This window comes from Didymella exigua (genome assembly GCF_010094145.1).
Source record: "Didymella exigua CBS 183.55 unplaced genomic scaffold M421scaffold_32, whole genome shotgun sequence".
Taxonomy (NCBI): Eukaryota; Fungi; Ascomycota; class Dothideomycetes; order Pleosporales; family Didymellaceae; genus Didymella; species Didymella exigua.
The window spans coordinates 19,937-37,076 of NW_022984806.1; the positions used below are offsets into that span (position 1 = coordinate 19,937).

Consider the following 17,140-nt stretch of genomic DNA (forward strand, 5'->3'; position numbering starts at 1 on the left):
GAAGGCTTTACTCTGAGAAGGCCGATCTTAAACGTTTCTCCGAAGAATAGTAGTTGTAGTAGTAGTTCTACTAGCAAAGCTAACCGTTTTCTTCTTAACGGGAATAAGACCTTTGGTTCGCTAACCCAGACATATGCACATTAAGCAACAGCTCTCTCAATACGGTTTACCATGCAATTGTAGCCTCTGCGTTTCAGAGCTTAGGATACGTAATTGGTAAGAATGCATTCATCGTATGTTATAGAAAACAGACGATAACAAAAGGAACCATCATACTTCTCTACAAATGTACATGGAAGAACGGAAGACCTCGGTCTGTGCGTTAGTTGGCTCGTATACATGATGTCTCGAGTGCTTGTACATTCACTCTTAACTAGGAGGCAGCCTGTAGCATCGGCCCGTATGTTAAGTCAGACGGCGATATTGCAATCAATTGTCAATGAACCTATTAATGCAAGTCTTTGAGATGATTGAAGCACTTCGTCTATATAAGTAGCAAGCTACAACCGAGAGTTACATCCCATCGCTCCTTCTGCTTTCTACTCGACAGTCTCCACTCAGCTCATCAACTGTTACGCTCAAGCCAAATTTGTTGAAATCATTACAATATGCTTATCAAAGTATGGAGAACTACCAGTGAAGCAAAAGATAGTTCAATCTAACACTTCTACAGCCGCTTCTTGCCGTTGCAGCGCTTGCTTCATCCGTTGCTGCAGGCGTGAATTGCGCTGGCAACGATTTCAGCACAGCTGAGCTGGACGCGTGCAAAAATGAGCTTTGCAAGTGGAACAATCGCGCTGGTCCAGGTGGCTACCCGCATTTTTTCGCCAACCACGAGGGGTTTACGTGGGCTGTTTCGAAAATCCACAGCCTATACATCTACCCTCTCATTCATGGCATCAATGCCTACTCAGGTGGTAAGTAGAGCTTTTTTGTTATCTGTAATCGTTGCCGCGTAGATACCGAACAACACGAAAGTGCTACAGTACTTAAACATTCTTGCTAACTATCTGCAGGTGCACCAGGAGCACACCGTTGCATTGTCAATTACGATTCCAAAACCGGACAGTGCGTCACTCTTGGCGGCATAACTCATACAGGCGCCTCTTCTGTCAATGGATTTGTTAAATGCCAAACTACTGCATCAACATCGTAAGCTGTTGATGTTAGGACTTGTTCAAAATTGAAGTCTAGATGCTAGTAGTTTGGGATACCTCAATCTACTAGAGTCGAACATTTCTGCTTAAATATAGGTCTTTCTTGTCTTTACTTTTATTTTCTTCTGCTCGAGAGAACAGCCTTTCTATTTTAAGTAGCTAGCTACCTTGGGCCTCTAGTAGCTCTCTTTGTGCTGTTCTCTTCTCTTATTTTAATTAAACCTGTTGCAAAATTGCTATTTTTTGCATGTGAAGCCTGCATTATTTGAGAGTCTAAGTTTCCGGGTGTTAGTAGCAATTTACCCAGCTTTAGTTGGGTGTATTTTAATGGTCGAGATAATGTCAGACCTCCCATCGCAGTTCTCAAATCATATAATCCCACGACAGGCAGAACTAGCAGAAGTACGCGGACAGTAGGCAGCAGCCATTCTATTCCCAATGTTGATGCACTTCTTCTTGTCCCTGAGCTACTCCCAGATCATGGATTTCAGGGTTCTACTCAGCGCTCCTAATCTCACCTCGTTACAGATCGTTCTGGACTGACTAGACCGTGAAACCAACCAGGAGTTGAGGTGAGTTGACTCACTAAACTTCGCATACAAACTGCGCAAATTTATGATTAAAATGGTTACTACATATGTTAGGACAGACGTTTCATTAAGGCGCATCGGCCAAGTGACCAGACGTATCTACCTTCTACCTCCGCCCATCATTAAAGATTTTACTGCAAACGCATTTGAAAGTGCACGTTGAATTAACTACTTACCTGGGGAAGGACAACTGTATAGACTGGTGTTTGAGAACGTTAAATACGTTTTCTTTTACTGTTATGGCAACGACAAAGAAGGCATGGATAACTTAGCCTACCCCGACATCAGTTAAGTTGTGTTTGTAAGACTGTGCGAACGGGCAGACCTTATTCGGCCGTGAACTGCTTAGGGAGAGGATGATCGAATACTCAGAGTGGATTTTACAGATCGCACACCAAGTTGCAAAGTTGAGGGAATTGCCAATTGTAAGTTTCTAAATCGCTAGAGACTTATCAGAGGCACGAACCAGTGAAACTCTCCAGCAAGTTCGACTTCCACTGTAGGTCCTACAAATTGACAAGTTTTGCTGATACAGTAAGTACTACCCTGCATTCATCGCCTGCAGCCGGTGCACAAAATTCGTCTGACAGAGACCAAGTGAGGATACCAGAGGAGATTGAGAGACAAACCACTCGCAAGAGTCGCGTCAAAGCTACAGGAGGCTGTTGCGTACGTCGACAGACTGAACAGGAGTACTACAACTGACAAAGTTGTCATCTTTGCACGTCACCTGTATATTAAATGTCGAGTATGCAAGATAACCAATCTATCGCCATGAAATTCGGCCTCGTTGACGTCGTATGTCATCACTTCGTCCTCCCTCGCTTCAGTTTCCAACTCTTCTTCCTCTTGCTCTTGCTCTTATTCCTCTGCGCTCCTCTCGACCGCTTCGATCAAGCGTCTCGTTGAACAGTGTATGAGTACGCAAATGAAGATAGGATATGCGAGTAGGGTTAACGTACTCCACGAGCGCGTCAGACACACGGGTGCGTCGGACACTCTGCCAGGACCCCACCAACCATCTACTAAGACAATATAATGTCTTAACAACAACATCGGTAAGACGCCTTAAAGCTACCTACTAAGGCCGCCAGCGCAGAACGCTACTTATTCCCTTCCGCCGGACGCGCTTGCATCCCCTGTACCTCTTGCCACAGTGCTTGAACCGGAAGGAGACAAGCGGGTTGAGCTTGCTCCCGGAGTGGGCTGCGGGACTTGTAATCGAGGCCCATGTACTGCTGTGCCTGCTCCTGGCGGCGGAAGTCGTGCTGCTCTTGCTCCTGGCGGAGGCGGCGGTGCTCTTGTGCTCGACACCCGGGGTGCGCGCGTAGGCTGATTCGGGCCCGCAAGTACATGTGGCCCGGAAGCTTTCGCCCATGTCGCTGCCGTCATTGACATGTTACCAGCAGCAAGAGGGTCCCTGGGAGGTGGATGCGAGGTCCTTGGAGGTGCGCCCATACTCTGTTCTGCCCGAGGATCTCGCATCGCAGGCTGTGGCCCTGTTTGCCGTGCCGTAGTGGCCGAGTTCAATGGTGTGACGGCCTTGGGCTGCGCCGAGGTGTGCACACTGGCTTGGATCTTTGGCGCATTGGGGTCGGCGGTCCAGCTGAAGAGGGAGCCGAAGGGGAAGTGCTGGACCACGGGGAATTTGGAGAGGACTTCGGCGTTGTACATCTTTATCATGCCCTGCTTTTGTTAGCTGTAGTTCAGACCAGATGCTCTGTTCGGTGCGAACCTTGTTGATCTTTGCCCATCCGGCCTTCACACCAGAAACATCATACAGGATCGGACTGTGCTCCCAGAACGGCCCCTTCTTGACATCGTAGATGAAGCCAACAGCGCTAAAATACATGTTTCTCCCCCTCTCCCTCTGCACAGCAGCAGCCTTTGCTACATCTCCTGGACTCGGCGCACTCCTCAGCGAGCCCTCGGTTGCCATATCCGCGGGCGTTTCGATAGGCGGTGAGAATTGCGCGCTGCCAAAGATATACGACAGAAACGAATGGTCATCAAGACCCCACACACCATGGCTTCCAGCAGGTTCGAGCGTGTATGTCAGAATCAGCCGCCGAATGAGCACCAGATACGGCTCCACGACGCCAAGCACGATCCCGCGCTCCTGGTCGCCATCTGAAGAAGCTGAGAATGCGCCCAGTTTCCACAGACATCCCAAGAACGCGAGGAAAGAGAGCTCATGCCCCGTACCGTAGTCAAGGCGCTGCGAGCTGCCGAAGCTTCCGATAAAGTACATTTCCAGTTCGCTTTTTGCCGAATTGGCCAAAGTGGTTTTGTGCGCCAAGACCTCCTTTGGGAGGTGAGTTTCGAGCAGGTCTGATGCACGTTCACGCACGATGTCGTACCACGTTCTAAAACTGACGTTTCCGAATCTTCGGGGTCCGGCGTCAGGCGGCGCCTCGTCGATGATGGAAGTCAGTGCTTCGAGCAGCTTGGCGAGGCTCTGCACCACGGGGGAATGCGGCACTGTTGCATCGTCCAGCGACCATTCTTTGACTGATGCTGTTCCTGACTCTTTTTTTGTGATCTTGCGAGGGATCATCGCCGTGTTCAACTGGAATATGAAGGTCATGATGTCGGCGTAGGCTTTGGATGACAGGAAGTATGTGACATCATCGCCGTCGTTGATGCATTTCTTGGGCGTTTGGAATGCGTGACCTTGTGTGAGATCTAACACTGTGAGGGTTGGCGCTGTCATTGATGTGTTCTGTGTCATGTTGATGTTAAGATGTGGTGTGGTCGATGCGGGGCATGTGATGGCGCGTCTTGGTGGTGGTTCACGACTGCCAACGGCGCTGGTTCGCGCTAGTCGGCCCGCATCATCGCGACTGCCTTCTCAGTAATTGCTCCTTCCCCACAACCGGCGATGTTCGACAAGACATCTTTTCGTCTGAAATACCGCCATGAGATAGCAAAAGCTTCACGAAGCCGAGTGCTGCTCCCATAGCGCACCATGGCGCCCACACCTGGAGGTATTAGCCCGGCGCATTCAGCCCGCTTTGTTTACATCGTTGACAATCTTTAGTTGTCAGCATTCCCTCCTCGCCCTCGTTCGATACTGAAGCCGCATCGCAGCAGCTCCTCGCCGAAGCCATTAGTCCTGTCCGGTGCCACACTACTACTCCCACCACAACGTCAATTGCTGCCCAGCGCGGCGCAACTCTTCTCAACGCAGCACGCGCGTTGCCCAAGCCGCTAGTTATGACGCCGGCCCCAGCGACAAGAGGCGGGAAGTTGCCCAAGTCAGGACCGCCGAAGTTTTCCAAGCTCCCTAAGACGGGTGGTCTCAAACGAGTGAGCCTATCTAGTCTGGTCTCAGAGGGCTCGCAGAAGAAGGCTCGAGGCAAGCAGATGTACGACGTCGGCCCCAGTCCGGAGAAGAAGCGAAGCTCTCTGCCTGCGCAGATTGCTGCCCTCGAAGACGAGGAGGACGTCATTCTGCCGGAGACGAGTCAGGTGCAGCCAAACGATGACGAATCTGCTGAGATCCCCGAGACCCTCGATGTCTCCGCGCCAACGGAAGCTTTCGGCGACAATGACATTCTCGATCCTCCTACATCGCCTGTAGCATCCTCAGAGGAAGTCGCTCCGGCTACGAAGAAGCAGCGAGGACGACCGAGGAAGGGTGGCGATAGCGTATCGTCACTTGCAGCTGAAGAGGTGGAATTTGAACAACCGGCCTCCTCAGTCACAGAGCTATCAGACGAAGATGCATCCTCGGCACCTAAGAAGCGCAGAGGACGGCCACGGAAGAGCGGCGACAGCGTAGCGTCTCGAACCAATGAGGCTGGCGGTGCCAAGCCCCAAGAAGAAGTTCAGAAAAGGGGGCGAGAAGAGTCGCCTGCGGCGCCTAAGAAGCACCGAGGATGGTCACGGAAGAGTGGTGACAGCAAAGCGTCCCAAACTTCTGAGGCAGGCGCTGCTAAGCTACAGGATGAAGAGGTCCAGGGCAAAGTCCGCGTAGAGCATGCGCAACCTATTCCGACTGTCAAAACTAAGCGCAAGGCAAACCCTGATGGTCACATTGACAAAACTACCAGTTTTGAGCCCAGTAATAAGGGCAGGCCGGCGAAGAAATTGAAGAAATTGAAAGGACCCAAGATGGTAAATCCGGGCGAACCTTCATTCAAGGACGATGTGCTGGCGCCAATAGCCACTCTACGTCAGGATGCACCACAACAAGTACCCAAGGATGCCCGGCAAGAGTCACGAGAAGTAAGACGACAGGAGAGAGGACAGGATGCACAGACACTCGCCCAGTCTCGTGCCGAAGTGCGGATACTCTACAGACCCACACATTCTCGCGCCACTCGGGCACAGGCTGAGCCTGCAACCACATCAGAGGCCATGATAACAGCGGTGCCTGTTGCTGCAATTGGACGCAAGGGCATGGCTGCACAGCGCATAGCCCAAGAGACGAGGGCCGCGATACTTGCGTCTGCTCCCGAGCCTGTAAAGCGGAAGAACAGGAGCCGGAAAATTCAGATCTCCTCTCTTCATCCTGCTCCGGCGACAGAGGTTGATGGCGAGAACGACGAGGAAGCTGCGCAGGCAACGGCTGAGCGAAACGGAAACCGTCACCTCAATGGAAGTCGTGTATCCGCCGCTGACGATACCAACGATGATGCCGAGGAACAAAATGACGGGCAGGAAGGCGACGTTGAGATAGATTCTACCACCCACAACCAGGCAAGCAGCGAAGGCCAGGACGGTGAGCGGCATGATGAGCAGGATGAAGATGCTGAAGACGAGGATGCCGAGGAAAAAGATGCCGAGGACGAAGATGTTGAGGGTGCCGGTGGGCGAGATGACGATGATGCTACCACTGAACGCTCAACACTCCCGACGCTGGGTACAGTCTTCAACTTCGTCCACGACGGAGAGCGTCCAGGGCTTTGCGCAGTTGGACTGGCAAGGCAGATCCACCGCACGTGTGACAGGGCACTTGTCACGCTGAGCGGAGAAGGCTGCTCGTTCGATCAAATCACGGCAAGCAAAGACAACATCATTCACCGTCTCGCCAGCATCCGTACCAACATTCAAGAAGACACTCGTTGCGATTTCAAGCGTGACGCCTTCGCCTATCTCTTCCGAGTTTTGACTCGCGTCCTCGAAGCTATGCACGACAACTTGCAAGAGAAAGTGGGTGAAGTCAGGGAGTCACTCGAGGCCATGCAAGTCCTGCATCCCTTCATCTGTGAGATGCTCGGATTCAAGGACACGATGGACTCTTGGAAGGTCAAACTTCAAGGACGGGGTCAAGGTGATAGAATCATCAAAGGCGTGGAAAGTGGTCTGATTGCTCCCCTGCGGGTCGTAGAGAAGGACTTGAAGAAACGGCTAAGTGCCCTGCGGAAGGCAGAGCAAGATCGACAAACCCGCATTGAATTCCAGCGACAACGAGAGAAAGAGGAACAGAAGATGGTCAACAAGGAAGAATCCCTACGCTCTATGAGGGAACGGAGGAAGCGTTGGCAAGATCTTCATATCGCACGCATGCAGTGTGAGCCCGACCCACACCGAAGACGACGTCTCAGATTCGTGGAGGTTCCTGCTATGGCGGAGACCGATGCGAATGGGAATCAGTTCGAACGTGTGCCGTTCTTCGGCGAGCGCAGCGCACCGCCGCCGTCTTCGGTTACCTTGATTGGTGATCGGGAATGGTCTGAGAAGCAGGACACGGTGCTACTTGATGCTCTTCAGTCATCTGCATGTAAGTTTGCCTACGCCATGCTGTTCATCTGCACCTGCTGACCACAAACGCAGCTCTAGAGCGCATTTTCAGAAGACATTGTGGTCCAGGTGGTGCCCTGCGCGACTTGTCGGTCTCTGACTTTGCAAACAAGTTGGCTTGGGTGCGCTCTGCGTGGGCGCAGCTGTCACATCAGCATGGCTGGGAGCTTCCAGAATGGGTCAAGAATACTCCAGTACTGCCCTAGATTGCCACGGCTGTTTATCCTCTACATGAAGTAGTCTCGTTTCTCCCTGCGATACCCAGACCCAAAGATCATTTTTACACGTTCGATTGCTTCCATGCTGCTGTCGGGCAGATGACCCATAAATCGAATTTTTCGTACTTGCGATGCGCATTCCACGATCATGCGGCTGTTAGCAAACTCTCTGTGCATTCCCCTCTATATCATCCTATTCTCCTAAAAACTACTATACCTATCTCGCTCACGTATAAATACTCCACTCCATCAAGCAACCAAGTTCTTCACTTGGATCTTAGAGTCTAGGCTCGAAACATGATCACGGTGGTTGAAAGGGTCTGAAGCGACGCAAAGACCCTGAACTCATCTTGCGGGTGTCATAAATTTCAGAGACAAAACAAAGTGACAACAGCTCCCGCGCAGATGCCTCAACTCGCCGCTTCCGCCGCTTGCTTTCCCCTTCATCTTTCGCGCCTTCTCAACCTTTGATACAATACAAAGTCTTTGGCACAACACCTCCACCACGCTCCTTAGCAATTTTGTAAGCCGCACAGATTCTTTCACCAGTACTTCGTCTCCCTGCAAGCTTTTTCAGTCTTCTTGACGTGCAAGCTTCTATCCATCCCCACTACCATCAACGAAAACTCAACCATACAACATCTCAACCACGCCAAACTCGTTCACGATGGCATCTATCAACTCGTTTGCCGCGTTGTACACTCCTGTGCCCGACCACGTGATCGAGGATAAGGCCCACTCGATGAACACCCCCAAAGGTATGATCACTTCCCTCATGCAGACTCATACCGGCGATGGTCTCGAGAAGACGGGCTGTTCGCTTCGGGCCGCTCCATTCGATCTACAAGTCGCTGATATATTCGCAGGTCGCAATAGTTCATCCCCCACCGATCCGACCACAAAGCCTCTCGATACCACCACCGCCTGCGTCAAGTCGGGCCTGCCTCGCTCATTGTCGCGCCCCGCATGAACACTGTCGATCATCTCCGTCAAGGAAGTGCCCTCGACCTCTTCGCCGGAGCGCATTCCCTCGTCGCCAGAGGCCATCAAGACTATCTTCATTGCTGTTTCCGAGCGATTTGTTGCAGTCGGTGGTGCTGAGGAGGCCCAGGGCATATCAGCCGCGATTGAGACGGGATCAGTCACGAATCGCGTCACTCCGGCGGATGCCATCGAAGAGCCTTTGTCATCTTCTGTGGTCGAGTAGGAGTTTATTGACTCAAACAACGTCGCTGACTATCTCGGGTATCTCTCTAACACCAATGACGAGGCTCCCGTCGACGACGGTGCTTCAGACATCTTCGAGGATGCTGAAGATCCTCCGGCTGCTCCAACGACAGTCCTCAGCGTTACTGACAGCGCCTCAATTGCCCAAGATTCTGGTTTGAGGAGCCGGCTGCTCGGCCAATCGGTATTCAGGAGGGACTCGACGATGCAAACAATGTCGATGGCCACCTCGCGGGTGCAACTGGTGACGGCGTGGTGCCACATCCCATGACAGCTCTGTAGGTCGATCGTGCCTCCTCTTGCATTCAGATCGTGATGTGCGCGTGGATTGTGCGCTGTGGAGACAACACACGATTTCCGCCACCCTTTTGTTCCTCGCCACAACCAAGCTACCCAATGACATTATTACCGCTCGTTTTGACCCTGGGGTCGTGATTCTCGGATCCTGCGCGTGCGCAGCAAGTGTGGTCTGATGTTCGTCGGTGCTAGACCCCCATCGGCCCAATCCGGAAAAAGAATCATGCCACTTTATGGTAAGTCAGTCTTGGTCCAATTGCAACAAAGAGCCGTCGAGATCGGTCGAGGTCTACAAATTGAACATGTGATCTTTTGCTACATAGAGAGCTGATGCCGCATGTTGCGCAGCACAACTCCTTCTACATCACGACGCACATGATTTTGCTTTCCAGCGACTTGCTTAAGTTTCGGACTGGGCGCATCACGCTGCTTTTACAACAGAGAATTTCAACACCGCGAAGCCAGACATAAGCATTCAACCGCATCCAAGTCGACGACTGTATTACACGGCCGTGTTGATCTTTCCGGGTCCATTCGATCCGAGATGTGGTTCACGCGCGGCTTCTCCCTCACAAACTTCGTCATTGGGACCTCGGCTCTCAGCTTCCAAGTCCTTGTCCTGTACCCGTGGCACGAGCAGCTGGACGAGGAATTCAAGGAGTTGAGGAGAGAACACGCAAGACTCCTGGATGAAACGCACAAGCAGCATGGTCTGGAGTTGAGGAGGATAAGAGAGCAGTTGGAGGAGTTGAAGGATCAGAAGCAAGGGAGATGGTGGCGGTGAGGGGCTGAGGGAATGGAAAGCGGCTTTGAGCGGAAAGATGAAGTGCATCGAGGATGAGGAAGGACAAGGCGGCGGAGCTCAATGGTGAGCACTATGTGTTCGTTTGAATGAAACAACGCTGATTATTATAATCGCAGCAGCACGAGATGGGCTGAGGCAGCATGGCCTTGGAAGTAGATTGTGCAAATAGTTCCTGGTTTGGAGGGTTGAGGTTGTGGGCGAACGAATAATGGGGTTTCACTGGGCGAATGAATAATGGGGTTTCACCGACCAGCAGCAAGCATCATCTGTGTGCTAGAACTGATCCAAATTTGAAGACTGGTCGGTGTGCTGCATTTTGGATGCCCTGTGCGAGTGTCGTTGGTGTCTGGCAAGGGCTACTCCAGGCTCGGCAAGTGCTTCAGCCGCACGGTCGCATCTGACCAATCCACGTCTACTATCTAATCGATAACAATCAGCCCCACCCCCGCCAATCCATGACGGAGGACGGCGCGCTCAGCAAAAAATATCAGGACATGTCCTTCGACTCGGATTCGACGACGCAAGGGTCGCGGCCAGACACCGACGAAGAAGAGACCTTGCGGCTGGACACGGCGCAGTCGACGACCCCGCACTCTCCGGAGCGCAGCGAGGACGAACACTCTGAGACGACCTCCTCTTCCTCCGCAGCGCCGCAGCACGCCCGCGACCGGCTGGCCTTTGCGCCCGTTGCGCTGGCGCAGTACCACGCCGTCGCGCAGCAGTTGGCGGATAACAACGGCGCGCGCCTCCTGCGCAGCCCCGCCCCGATCCGCGCGTGGGTGTATCAGAGCCTGCTGTGCGAGATCCGGCGCTGGGAGGGTTGGGACAGAGCGGCCATGGCGCCGACACACGAGGCGCAAAGCGTCGCCAGCTCTGGAGACGACACGATGCCCCCCGCGCGCCCCTACCTCACACGCCTTCGCCTCGCGCTCGCGCCCTACGCGGTCCACTTCCGCAACCCGGGCTACGTGCGCGATGAGACGCTGCGCATGCTCGAGCGCGACGTGGTCAAGAAGACGCTCGAGGACAGCCGCAAGCGCCTCGAGCTGCGCGACGAGCTCGGCCTGGCCTGCGAGTTCTGGGACGATCTGGCCGCCGTGCTCAAGGCCGCCATCCCGTCGCTCGAGCAGCGGTGCTTTGCGCAGCCAGACCCCGCCGCGCCTGAGTACGAGGGCCTCAGCGGCCCGCTGATCGCGAGCGGCTCGCCGGGCCTGCTGCGCGACCTGGAGAGGCTGAACCAGCTGGTGTGCATTGCGCGCAACGTGCTGGTGCAGGGCGAGCGCACGCAGAACCTCGCCGCCGAGAGGCTGTTCGACAAGGATATGTTCAACCTCGTCAACGTCTGCGTGCGCGTCACCGCCCGCGGCTACGACGGCGAGGCCGGCACCCAGGACGAGGACAAGTGGCAGGGCGTCATCAACGCCTACAAGAAGCTGCTCATCACAGGCCTGCAGTTCCTCAACAACCTCATCGCCCGCAACGAGCAGCGCAAGCTGATGCTGTGGATCGAGCTGTTCGACAGTCACCTGGACAACGAGCTGCCCAACTTCGCCGACATGAAGTACAGGATGGACGAGCTGAAGCCGCAGGATCAGGACGCACCGCCTGCAGAGCCCGTGTCTGAGCACCCACCCGCGAGGAGCCTGGACGCGTTCAAGATCCCGCAGCAGCCTGCGTCGTCGCCGTTCCTGCTGTACATCGGCGAGACGGGCAACGAGGTCAAGAAGGCGCTGATGCAGCACGGCGACAAGCCCGGCGCAAACGACATCGCAGCCGAATGCCGGCGTCGCTGGCAGACCATGGGCGAGGACGAGAAGAATGTTTGCGCTCCCTCCCTCTCCCCCTCCCTCTCTGTGAATCCGTCTGACGTCACACCAGAAATGGAACATGCTCTACGCCGACGTCGTCGCCCGCTACCGCGACCAGATCACGCAGTCCACCACGTACAAAAAGGTCGTCGACCAGCACGCCAAGAACGAGGAGAGCGTGCAGGCCCTCGCCAAAAGCATCAACCAGCTCCAGGTCGAAGTCGACCGCATGCGCTCGAGCATCACCATGAATCCTGACGGGTCGGCGCTCGACACAGACACCGCCAGCGGCTCTCTCCCGTCGCCGCCGACACACCCCACAGACGACTCGCTGCTCGACCCCAGCATCAAGCGGTCGCCCCCGGCAGGTGAGATCGATTTCCGCGTTACCTACCCGCCCTCGTTCGGCGCCGAGATCCTACAGAACGGCAAGGACGACCTGTTGAAGCGTCTGGAGCCTGACCCCGACCGGACTGGGCTAATCAGCCATGTAGCGAGCCCGACGTCTCCGCCTCCAGACGACGAGGATGATGCCGACGACGACTACGACGATATCCCCGGCGACGAGGGCAGGGGGCTGCTGACGGATGTGCCGCTCATCCTGGGCCCCACGGAGATCGAGGTCCTGCCCATGATCATCATGGGGGGCATCGTGGAGCCGACCGAGGGCCAGCCGGGCTACCACTCCGATCCGACCGTCTTCAGCAGCGTGAGGAGCATGCACGGCGTGCGGTGTCATCTGCTGCTCGCCCAGGACAATGGCAGGAATCTGCTCAGGGAGTTGCTCATCTTCGTGGCAGCCTGGGACCTGAGGGAGGAAGAGCTCTACTTCAAGTTCATGGTCAAGATCATGGAGGCCATCCTCGCGAACCAGCTGCTGCCGTTCGCCTACCACGCCTTCAGGGAGTCGGAGTGAGTCCACCAGTCAGCAACGCAGAACCAAGCTGACACGCTACAGATCGAAAGACATCATCTCGCCAGCACAGGCCGTCATCATGAAGCTGCTGACCAACATCTTCCGCGCACGACAAGCCCGGGCCCAGCCCGCCAAAGGGCTGCCCAAGTCCTCCCCGCCACAGGTCGATCAGGGCGACGTGCACATGGTCAACTTCTTGCTGACCGAGTTCCGGCGACACATCATCCCGCAGACGTGCGCCCTCATCTTCCTACAGGGCCAGATCCGCGCCGGCCACGCGCAGCCTGAAGACTTCCCGCTCAACCTGTGGGACATGGAGCGCATGTACGAGGGCGTGTACCAGTACCTCGAGTTCTTTGCCATTTTGACCGAGCACGAGACCTGGAAGCGGATGCTCTCCAACTGGGAGATTGCAAATGAGCTCGTCACGCTGCTCAAGGAACTCGACGCTGCGATCCCCAAGGGCCAGCTCAGTGTCCCGCCGCTGAGACACTCGGCGCCGCCGCCTGCGCCGGTCGAGGTCGACATTCCACCGCCTCAACCCCAGCAACAGCAGCAACAGCAGCAACAACCACAAGCGCAACCGCCCCCCGTCTCAGTCGAGAGACCCTACGACCCCGCCCCCGCCGCCACCGAGTCCCACATGCCGCCCCCCTCCTCGCCCTCGCCGCGCCCGTACATGGACGAAGCGGCCGACGAGCCGTCCGACTTTGAATGGCGCAACCTGAAGAAGCTGGCCGTGCTGGTGCTCTCGTCGCTCGTGTGGAAAAACACGCTGGTCCAGAACCAGATCCGGCCGCTCGGCGGCATCGAGGCGGTGCTCAACTGCTGCAGCTACGACGAGCACAACCCGTACATCCGCGAGCACGCCATCATGTGCCTGCGGTTCCTGATGGAGGGCAACAGGGAGAATCAGGAACGCATCCGCGCGCTGGAGCAGTATAACCAGACGCGCGACGGGCCCAAGGGCACCACGCCCGTCGAACAGAGCCTGCGGGATAAAATGGACAGAGCCGGCGCCGCGGGGATCCCGGTCAACGTCAAGGTCCCCGACGAGGTGCTCGACCAGCAGGGGTACGAGACGTACATGGACGGCAAGGGGCAGGTGATGCTGCGCAAGCGCCAGCCGCAGACACAGACGCAGGCGCAGGCGCAGACGCAGGCGCAGACGCAGGCGCAGACGCAGACACAGACGCAGGCGCAGACGCAGACACAGACACAGACGGCGCCGCACGTTCCCAGCGCCACCTCGGTAGGCCTACCGCAGCAACAGCCGCTCCCACCGTTCCAGCCCGCCGTCCCAGCGCCAGGCGCGAGTGTGTCCGCCCTTGCCGAGGCCAAAGCCAAGGCCGCGCTCGAGACGCACGGGCCCAAGGCGCTCGAGGAGCTGGTGCAGCAGGTGATGCGCGACTTGCCGCAGACGACGGGGCGGACGCGCAGCGAGGCCGAGGAGGCGCTTCGCAAGCTCGATCGCGGGTTTGATCGGAGCGCGGGCGGGGGTGCGGCGGGCGAGGGCGTCTGAGGTCTGCGTTGGAGATTGGAGATTTGGCGGTGCGTGGGCGGGATTCATCACGCACAGGTAACGGTGGCGGGTTCTTCTGGCTCGACGGCCTGTACTGGGTCGAGGTGGACGTGGATCATATCCAGGCCGAGGACGGGCCCGAGAACCAGCCACGGCGTCGCAGACACAGCTCCAAGCGCTTGCAAAAGGGTGCCTTGAAGATGACACTGTGGACTGGGATGGGTAGGAGGGAGAACCTACAACTGCGGTGCAGTGTCGTGTAGTGGTGTAGAGTGGTGTATAGTAGCCACATGCCTAGCAAACGTTTCTATCTGTCATCCATCATCCGCAACAGAGCGCGACCAGAGCGGCTCTCCTGCGGTGCTGCTCTCCTGCGGTGCGGTACTGCTCTCCTGCGGTACTGCTATCCTGCGGTGCTGCTCTCCTGCGGTGCTGCTCTCCTGCGGTACCGCTCTCCTGCGGTGCTGCTCTCCCATCTCCGTTGTGCCGTTCGGAATCACCATGCACGCTCGTCTTATCACAACAGATCACCAAGCAAGAAACAGATGTACACCGCGATGAAGTAGCAATCCCTGCGCGGCTATAAGAGAGCCAGCGGGTCAGAGTGCGGCGTTGAAAGTTGTTCTCGGACCCATGTAATGTGGGGTCTGACACATGAAGAGGTGTCGCCCACAGGCATGAATGGGTCCTGACGGATCTCACATGACGACACGACACGACACGACAGCACGACACGACGGCACGACACGACATCACGACGACACGACATCACGACGACACGACATCACGACGACACGACATCACGACGGCACGACATCGCGACGGCACACCACCCGGGCCGGGGTAAGACGTGTGTATACCCTGCGCAGACACGCTACCTACCTAGCCTCACGGCAAGCGAGCCTCACTGCTGCAACCGGCACATCTACAGCCCCTCGGCGGCCAGCTTGGCCGCCATGAAGCGGCTGACCTTTTTCGTCTTGCCGCCGCGCTGCTCGACAATGGGACTCGCGCGATCACGCTCGTCTGGCTCGAAGCCGCCCCGCTGCTGGATGAACTTGTTGCGCGCCTTGTGGTACTCGAGGGCGATTTCGCGGCTCAGCAGCGCGGGATCGAATTCGTCGGGCGCAGACGGCGCGGCGTCCGAGGGGCGCGGGCGCTCGACAATGGTGCTGGCGAGCGTGCGGTTGGCGGGGCCGGTGGGCGTGGGCTGTGGCGTGAAGACGGCGGGGTTGGGGAGCGGGGCGGGGGGCCCGTGGGAGCGGGCGCTCTTGAAGCGCGATTGTTTCGCAGGCTGCGAGGGGGCGGCGGCGGCTGCAAAGGGCGGGGCGGCGGCGCGTTCGACAATGGTGTCGGACATGGTCGCCGCTGGCGTGAGTGGAGAAGCGGACTCTGGAGCGCGGACCGGGGGCGGCTCGGAGATGTCGAGCTCGTCTGCGAAGCGGACGCCCTTCCTCCCGGGCTGCGGGGATGGCCCTGGCTTCACGGCGCCGATGGTCTCGTCAAACTTGTCGTCTTTTTGAACCTTCAGCAGCCGGACGCTCTCGGCCTGCTCGACGGTCTGATCGTCGTCGGCCTGGGGCCCGATGTTCTCGAGCATGCGGGCGTTGAGCTTGCGCTCGAGCTCCAGCATCTGCTGCCGGTAGTCGTCGGTGACGCCTGGCGCGGTGCTGCGCCCGTGCTCGTCCTCGTCTTCGTCGTCGTCGTCGTCGTCTTCATCGTAGTCGTCGTCGTCGTCGTCGTCGTCGAGGTCCGAGTACTCGGCGGTGGGATGGTCGAGCTCGAGCTCCGCAACCACTTGCCCGACCTCAGACAGGCCGTACTGCAGCATTTGGCGGCGCAGCTCGGCGTCCTCGGGCGACTCGCCCTGCGGGATGATGGGATACGCGGCGACCATGTTGTCGTCTTGATCGAGCTCAATGACCTTTGTGCCGCGCGTGAAGTTTAGGGCGTCGAGGTCTTCGTTGTAGCCGTCCTTTTCGAGTGCCGCTCGCGCCTTCAGGGGCTCCACGTCGACGTCGCTCGCAAACGACACCGACTTTTTCGAAGTGTCCGCGACAGGCGCAGACGCTGCGGGCGGTGCCTCTGTCTGTGTGTCTGTCTGTGTGTCTGCCTGTGTGTCTGTCTGTGCCTCTGTCTGTGTGTCTGTCTGTGTCTCTGCCTGTGCATCTGCCTGTGCCTCTGCCTGTGCCTCTGCCTGTGCCTCTGCCTGCGCCTCTGCCTGCGCCTCCACCGCAGGCGGGGGGGCCACTGCTGGCGCGGCAGCCTCAGTGGCGGATCCAGCACCCTGCATCATCTTGTCGAGGTCCGCCCGCTGCAGGCCCGCCCTGCGCAGGGCCTCGACGACCTCGGCGGCGCCCGCGCCCGTCTGGTTGACCGAGGCAGAGACGGCGTTCCCCGCCTCGTCGAGCTCCTCCTCAATGTCCATCATCGGCAGGCCCTCCTCGTTGTCGACGCCGGGATCCAGCAGGACGTCGACGCCCGCGAGCTGCTTCTCGGCGGCATCGAGCTGCTTCTCGACGGCGGCGCTGTTCAGCTGTACGTAGTCGATGCGGCGCTGCACGAGGGCAGCGACTTGGTCAGCAGCGCGGCCATGGCCCAGGAGGTCGCCGACTTCCCTGTCCGTCAGCAGCGACGCATCGAGGTCCTGCGCCATGGCGCGCATGTGTGCGGGCGACGGGTCCGCGGCGCGCTCCAGCTCCTCTTTGAACAGCGCGTACTCGGCCTCCCACGTAGTCCAGTGGGCGAGGGCGCGCTGCAGCTTGTCGACGCTCTCCTGCAGCTGCGCGCGCCGGCGCTCGATGCTGTCCAGCGTGCTCTCGGCGGAGGCGGCCATGGCTGTGGGGGAGGGG

The 17,140-nt window shown here is 57.2% G+C and overlaps 7 protein-coding genes across 7 annotated transcripts; 4 read left to right on the forward strand and 3 right to left on the reverse strand.

The window, feature by feature from the left end:
• The first annotated feature begins 532 nt into the window (after positions 1-532).
• Positions 533-1,593, forward strand: M421DRAFT_424090 (Ribonuclease/ribotoxin). Its single transcript, XM_033593649.1, has 3 exons — positions 533-620; positions 674-917; positions 1,017-1,593. The coding sequence occupies exons 1-3, from the start codon at positions 609-611 to the stop codon at positions 1,154-1,156; spliced, it is 396 nt and encodes a 131-aa protein (XP_033445315.1). The 5' UTR covers positions 533-608; the 3' UTR covers positions 1,157-1,593.
• Positions 1,594-2,854: 1,261 nt separating this feature from the next.
• Positions 2,855-4,460, reverse strand: M421DRAFT_70675 (Phosphotyrosyl phosphatase activator; the record flags this gene model as incomplete). Its single annotated transcript, XM_033596727.1, has 2 exons — positions 2,855-3,433; positions 3,483-4,460. The coding sequence occupies 2 exons, from the start codon at positions 4,458-4,460 to the stop codon at positions 2,855-2,857; spliced, it is 1,557 nt and encodes a 518-aa protein (XP_033445316.1).
• A 137-nt stretch (positions 4,461-4,597) lies between these two features.
• On the forward strand, positions 4,598-7,956 carry M421DRAFT_424092 (uncharacterized protein). The gene is made up of 3 exons (XM_033593650.1): positions 4,598-4,734; positions 4,788-7,475; positions 7,529-7,956. Exons 1-3 carry the CDS (start codon positions 4,716-4,718, stop codon positions 7,699-7,701), a joined length of 2,880 nt encoding a protein of 959 aa, XP_033445317.1. The 5' UTR covers positions 4,598-4,715; the 3' UTR covers positions 7,702-7,956.
• Positions 7,957-8,981: 1,025 nt separating this feature from the next.
• On the reverse strand, positions 8,982-9,464 carry M421DRAFT_264396 (uncharacterized protein). Its single transcript, XM_033588716.1, has one exon. It carries the CDS (start codon positions 9,341-9,343, stop codon positions 9,077-9,079), a length of 267 nt encoding a protein of 88 aa, XP_033445318.1. The 5' UTR covers positions 9,344-9,464; the 3' UTR covers positions 8,982-9,076.
• A 317-nt stretch (positions 9,465-9,781) lies between these two features.
• M421DRAFT_70680 (uncharacterized protein) lies at positions 9,782-10,021 on the forward strand (the record flags this gene model as incomplete). Its single annotated transcript, XM_033596729.1, has 1 exon — positions 9,782-10,021. One exon carries the CDS (start codon positions 9,782-9,784, stop codon positions 10,019-10,021), a length of 240 nt encoding a protein of 79 aa, XP_033445319.1.
• Positions 10,022-10,157: 136 nt separating this feature from the next.
• On the forward strand, positions 10,158-14,631 carry M421DRAFT_424096 (uncharacterized protein). Its single transcript, XM_033593651.1, has 3 exons — positions 10,158-11,862; positions 11,921-12,762; positions 12,809-14,631. Exons 1-3 carry the CDS (start codon positions 10,537-10,539, stop codon positions 14,286-14,288), a joined length of 3,648 nt encoding a protein of 1,215 aa, XP_033445320.1. The 5' UTR covers positions 10,158-10,536; the 3' UTR covers positions 14,289-14,631.
• Positions 14,632-15,213: 582 nt separating this feature from the next.
• On the reverse strand, positions 15,214-17,124 carry M421DRAFT_103328 (uncharacterized protein; the record flags this gene model as incomplete). The annotated part of the gene is made up of 2 exons (XM_033586890.1): positions 15,214-16,284; positions 16,543-17,124. 2 exons carry the CDS (start codon positions 17,122-17,124, stop codon positions 15,214-15,216), a joined length of 1,653 nt encoding a protein of 550 aa, XP_033445321.1.
• Positions 17,125-17,140: the final 16 nt, after the last annotated feature.

Bases quoted from the DNA above. Each gene is read 5' to 3' on its own strand.
- M421DRAFT_264396 (XM_033588716.1), bottom strand. From the start codon at position 9,343: ATGTCATTGGGTAGCTTGGTTGTGGCGAGGAACAAAAGGGTGGCGGAA.
- M421DRAFT_424096 (XM_033593651.1), top strand. From the start codon at position 10,537: ATGTCCTTCGACTCGGATTCGACGACGCAAGGGTCGCGGCCAGACACC. The intron at 11,863-11,920 runs GTTTGCGCTCCC...ACGTCACACCAG, and splicing joins TGGGCGAGGACGAGAAGAAT to AAATGGAACATGCTCTACGC. The intron at 12,763-12,808 runs GTGAGTCCACCA...GACACGCTACAG, and splicing joins CACGCCTTCAGGGAGTCGGA to ATCGAAAGACATCATCTCGC.
- M421DRAFT_424090 (XM_033593649.1), top strand. The intron at 918-1,016 runs GTAAGTAGAGCT...AACTATCTGCAG, and splicing joins CATCAATGCCTACTCAGGTG to GTGCACCAGGAGCACACCGT.
- M421DRAFT_424092 (XM_033593650.1), top strand. The intron at 7,476-7,528 runs GTAAGTTTGCCT...CCACAAACGCAG, and splicing joins TGCTCTTCAGTCATCTGCAT to CTCTAGAGCGCATTTTCAGA.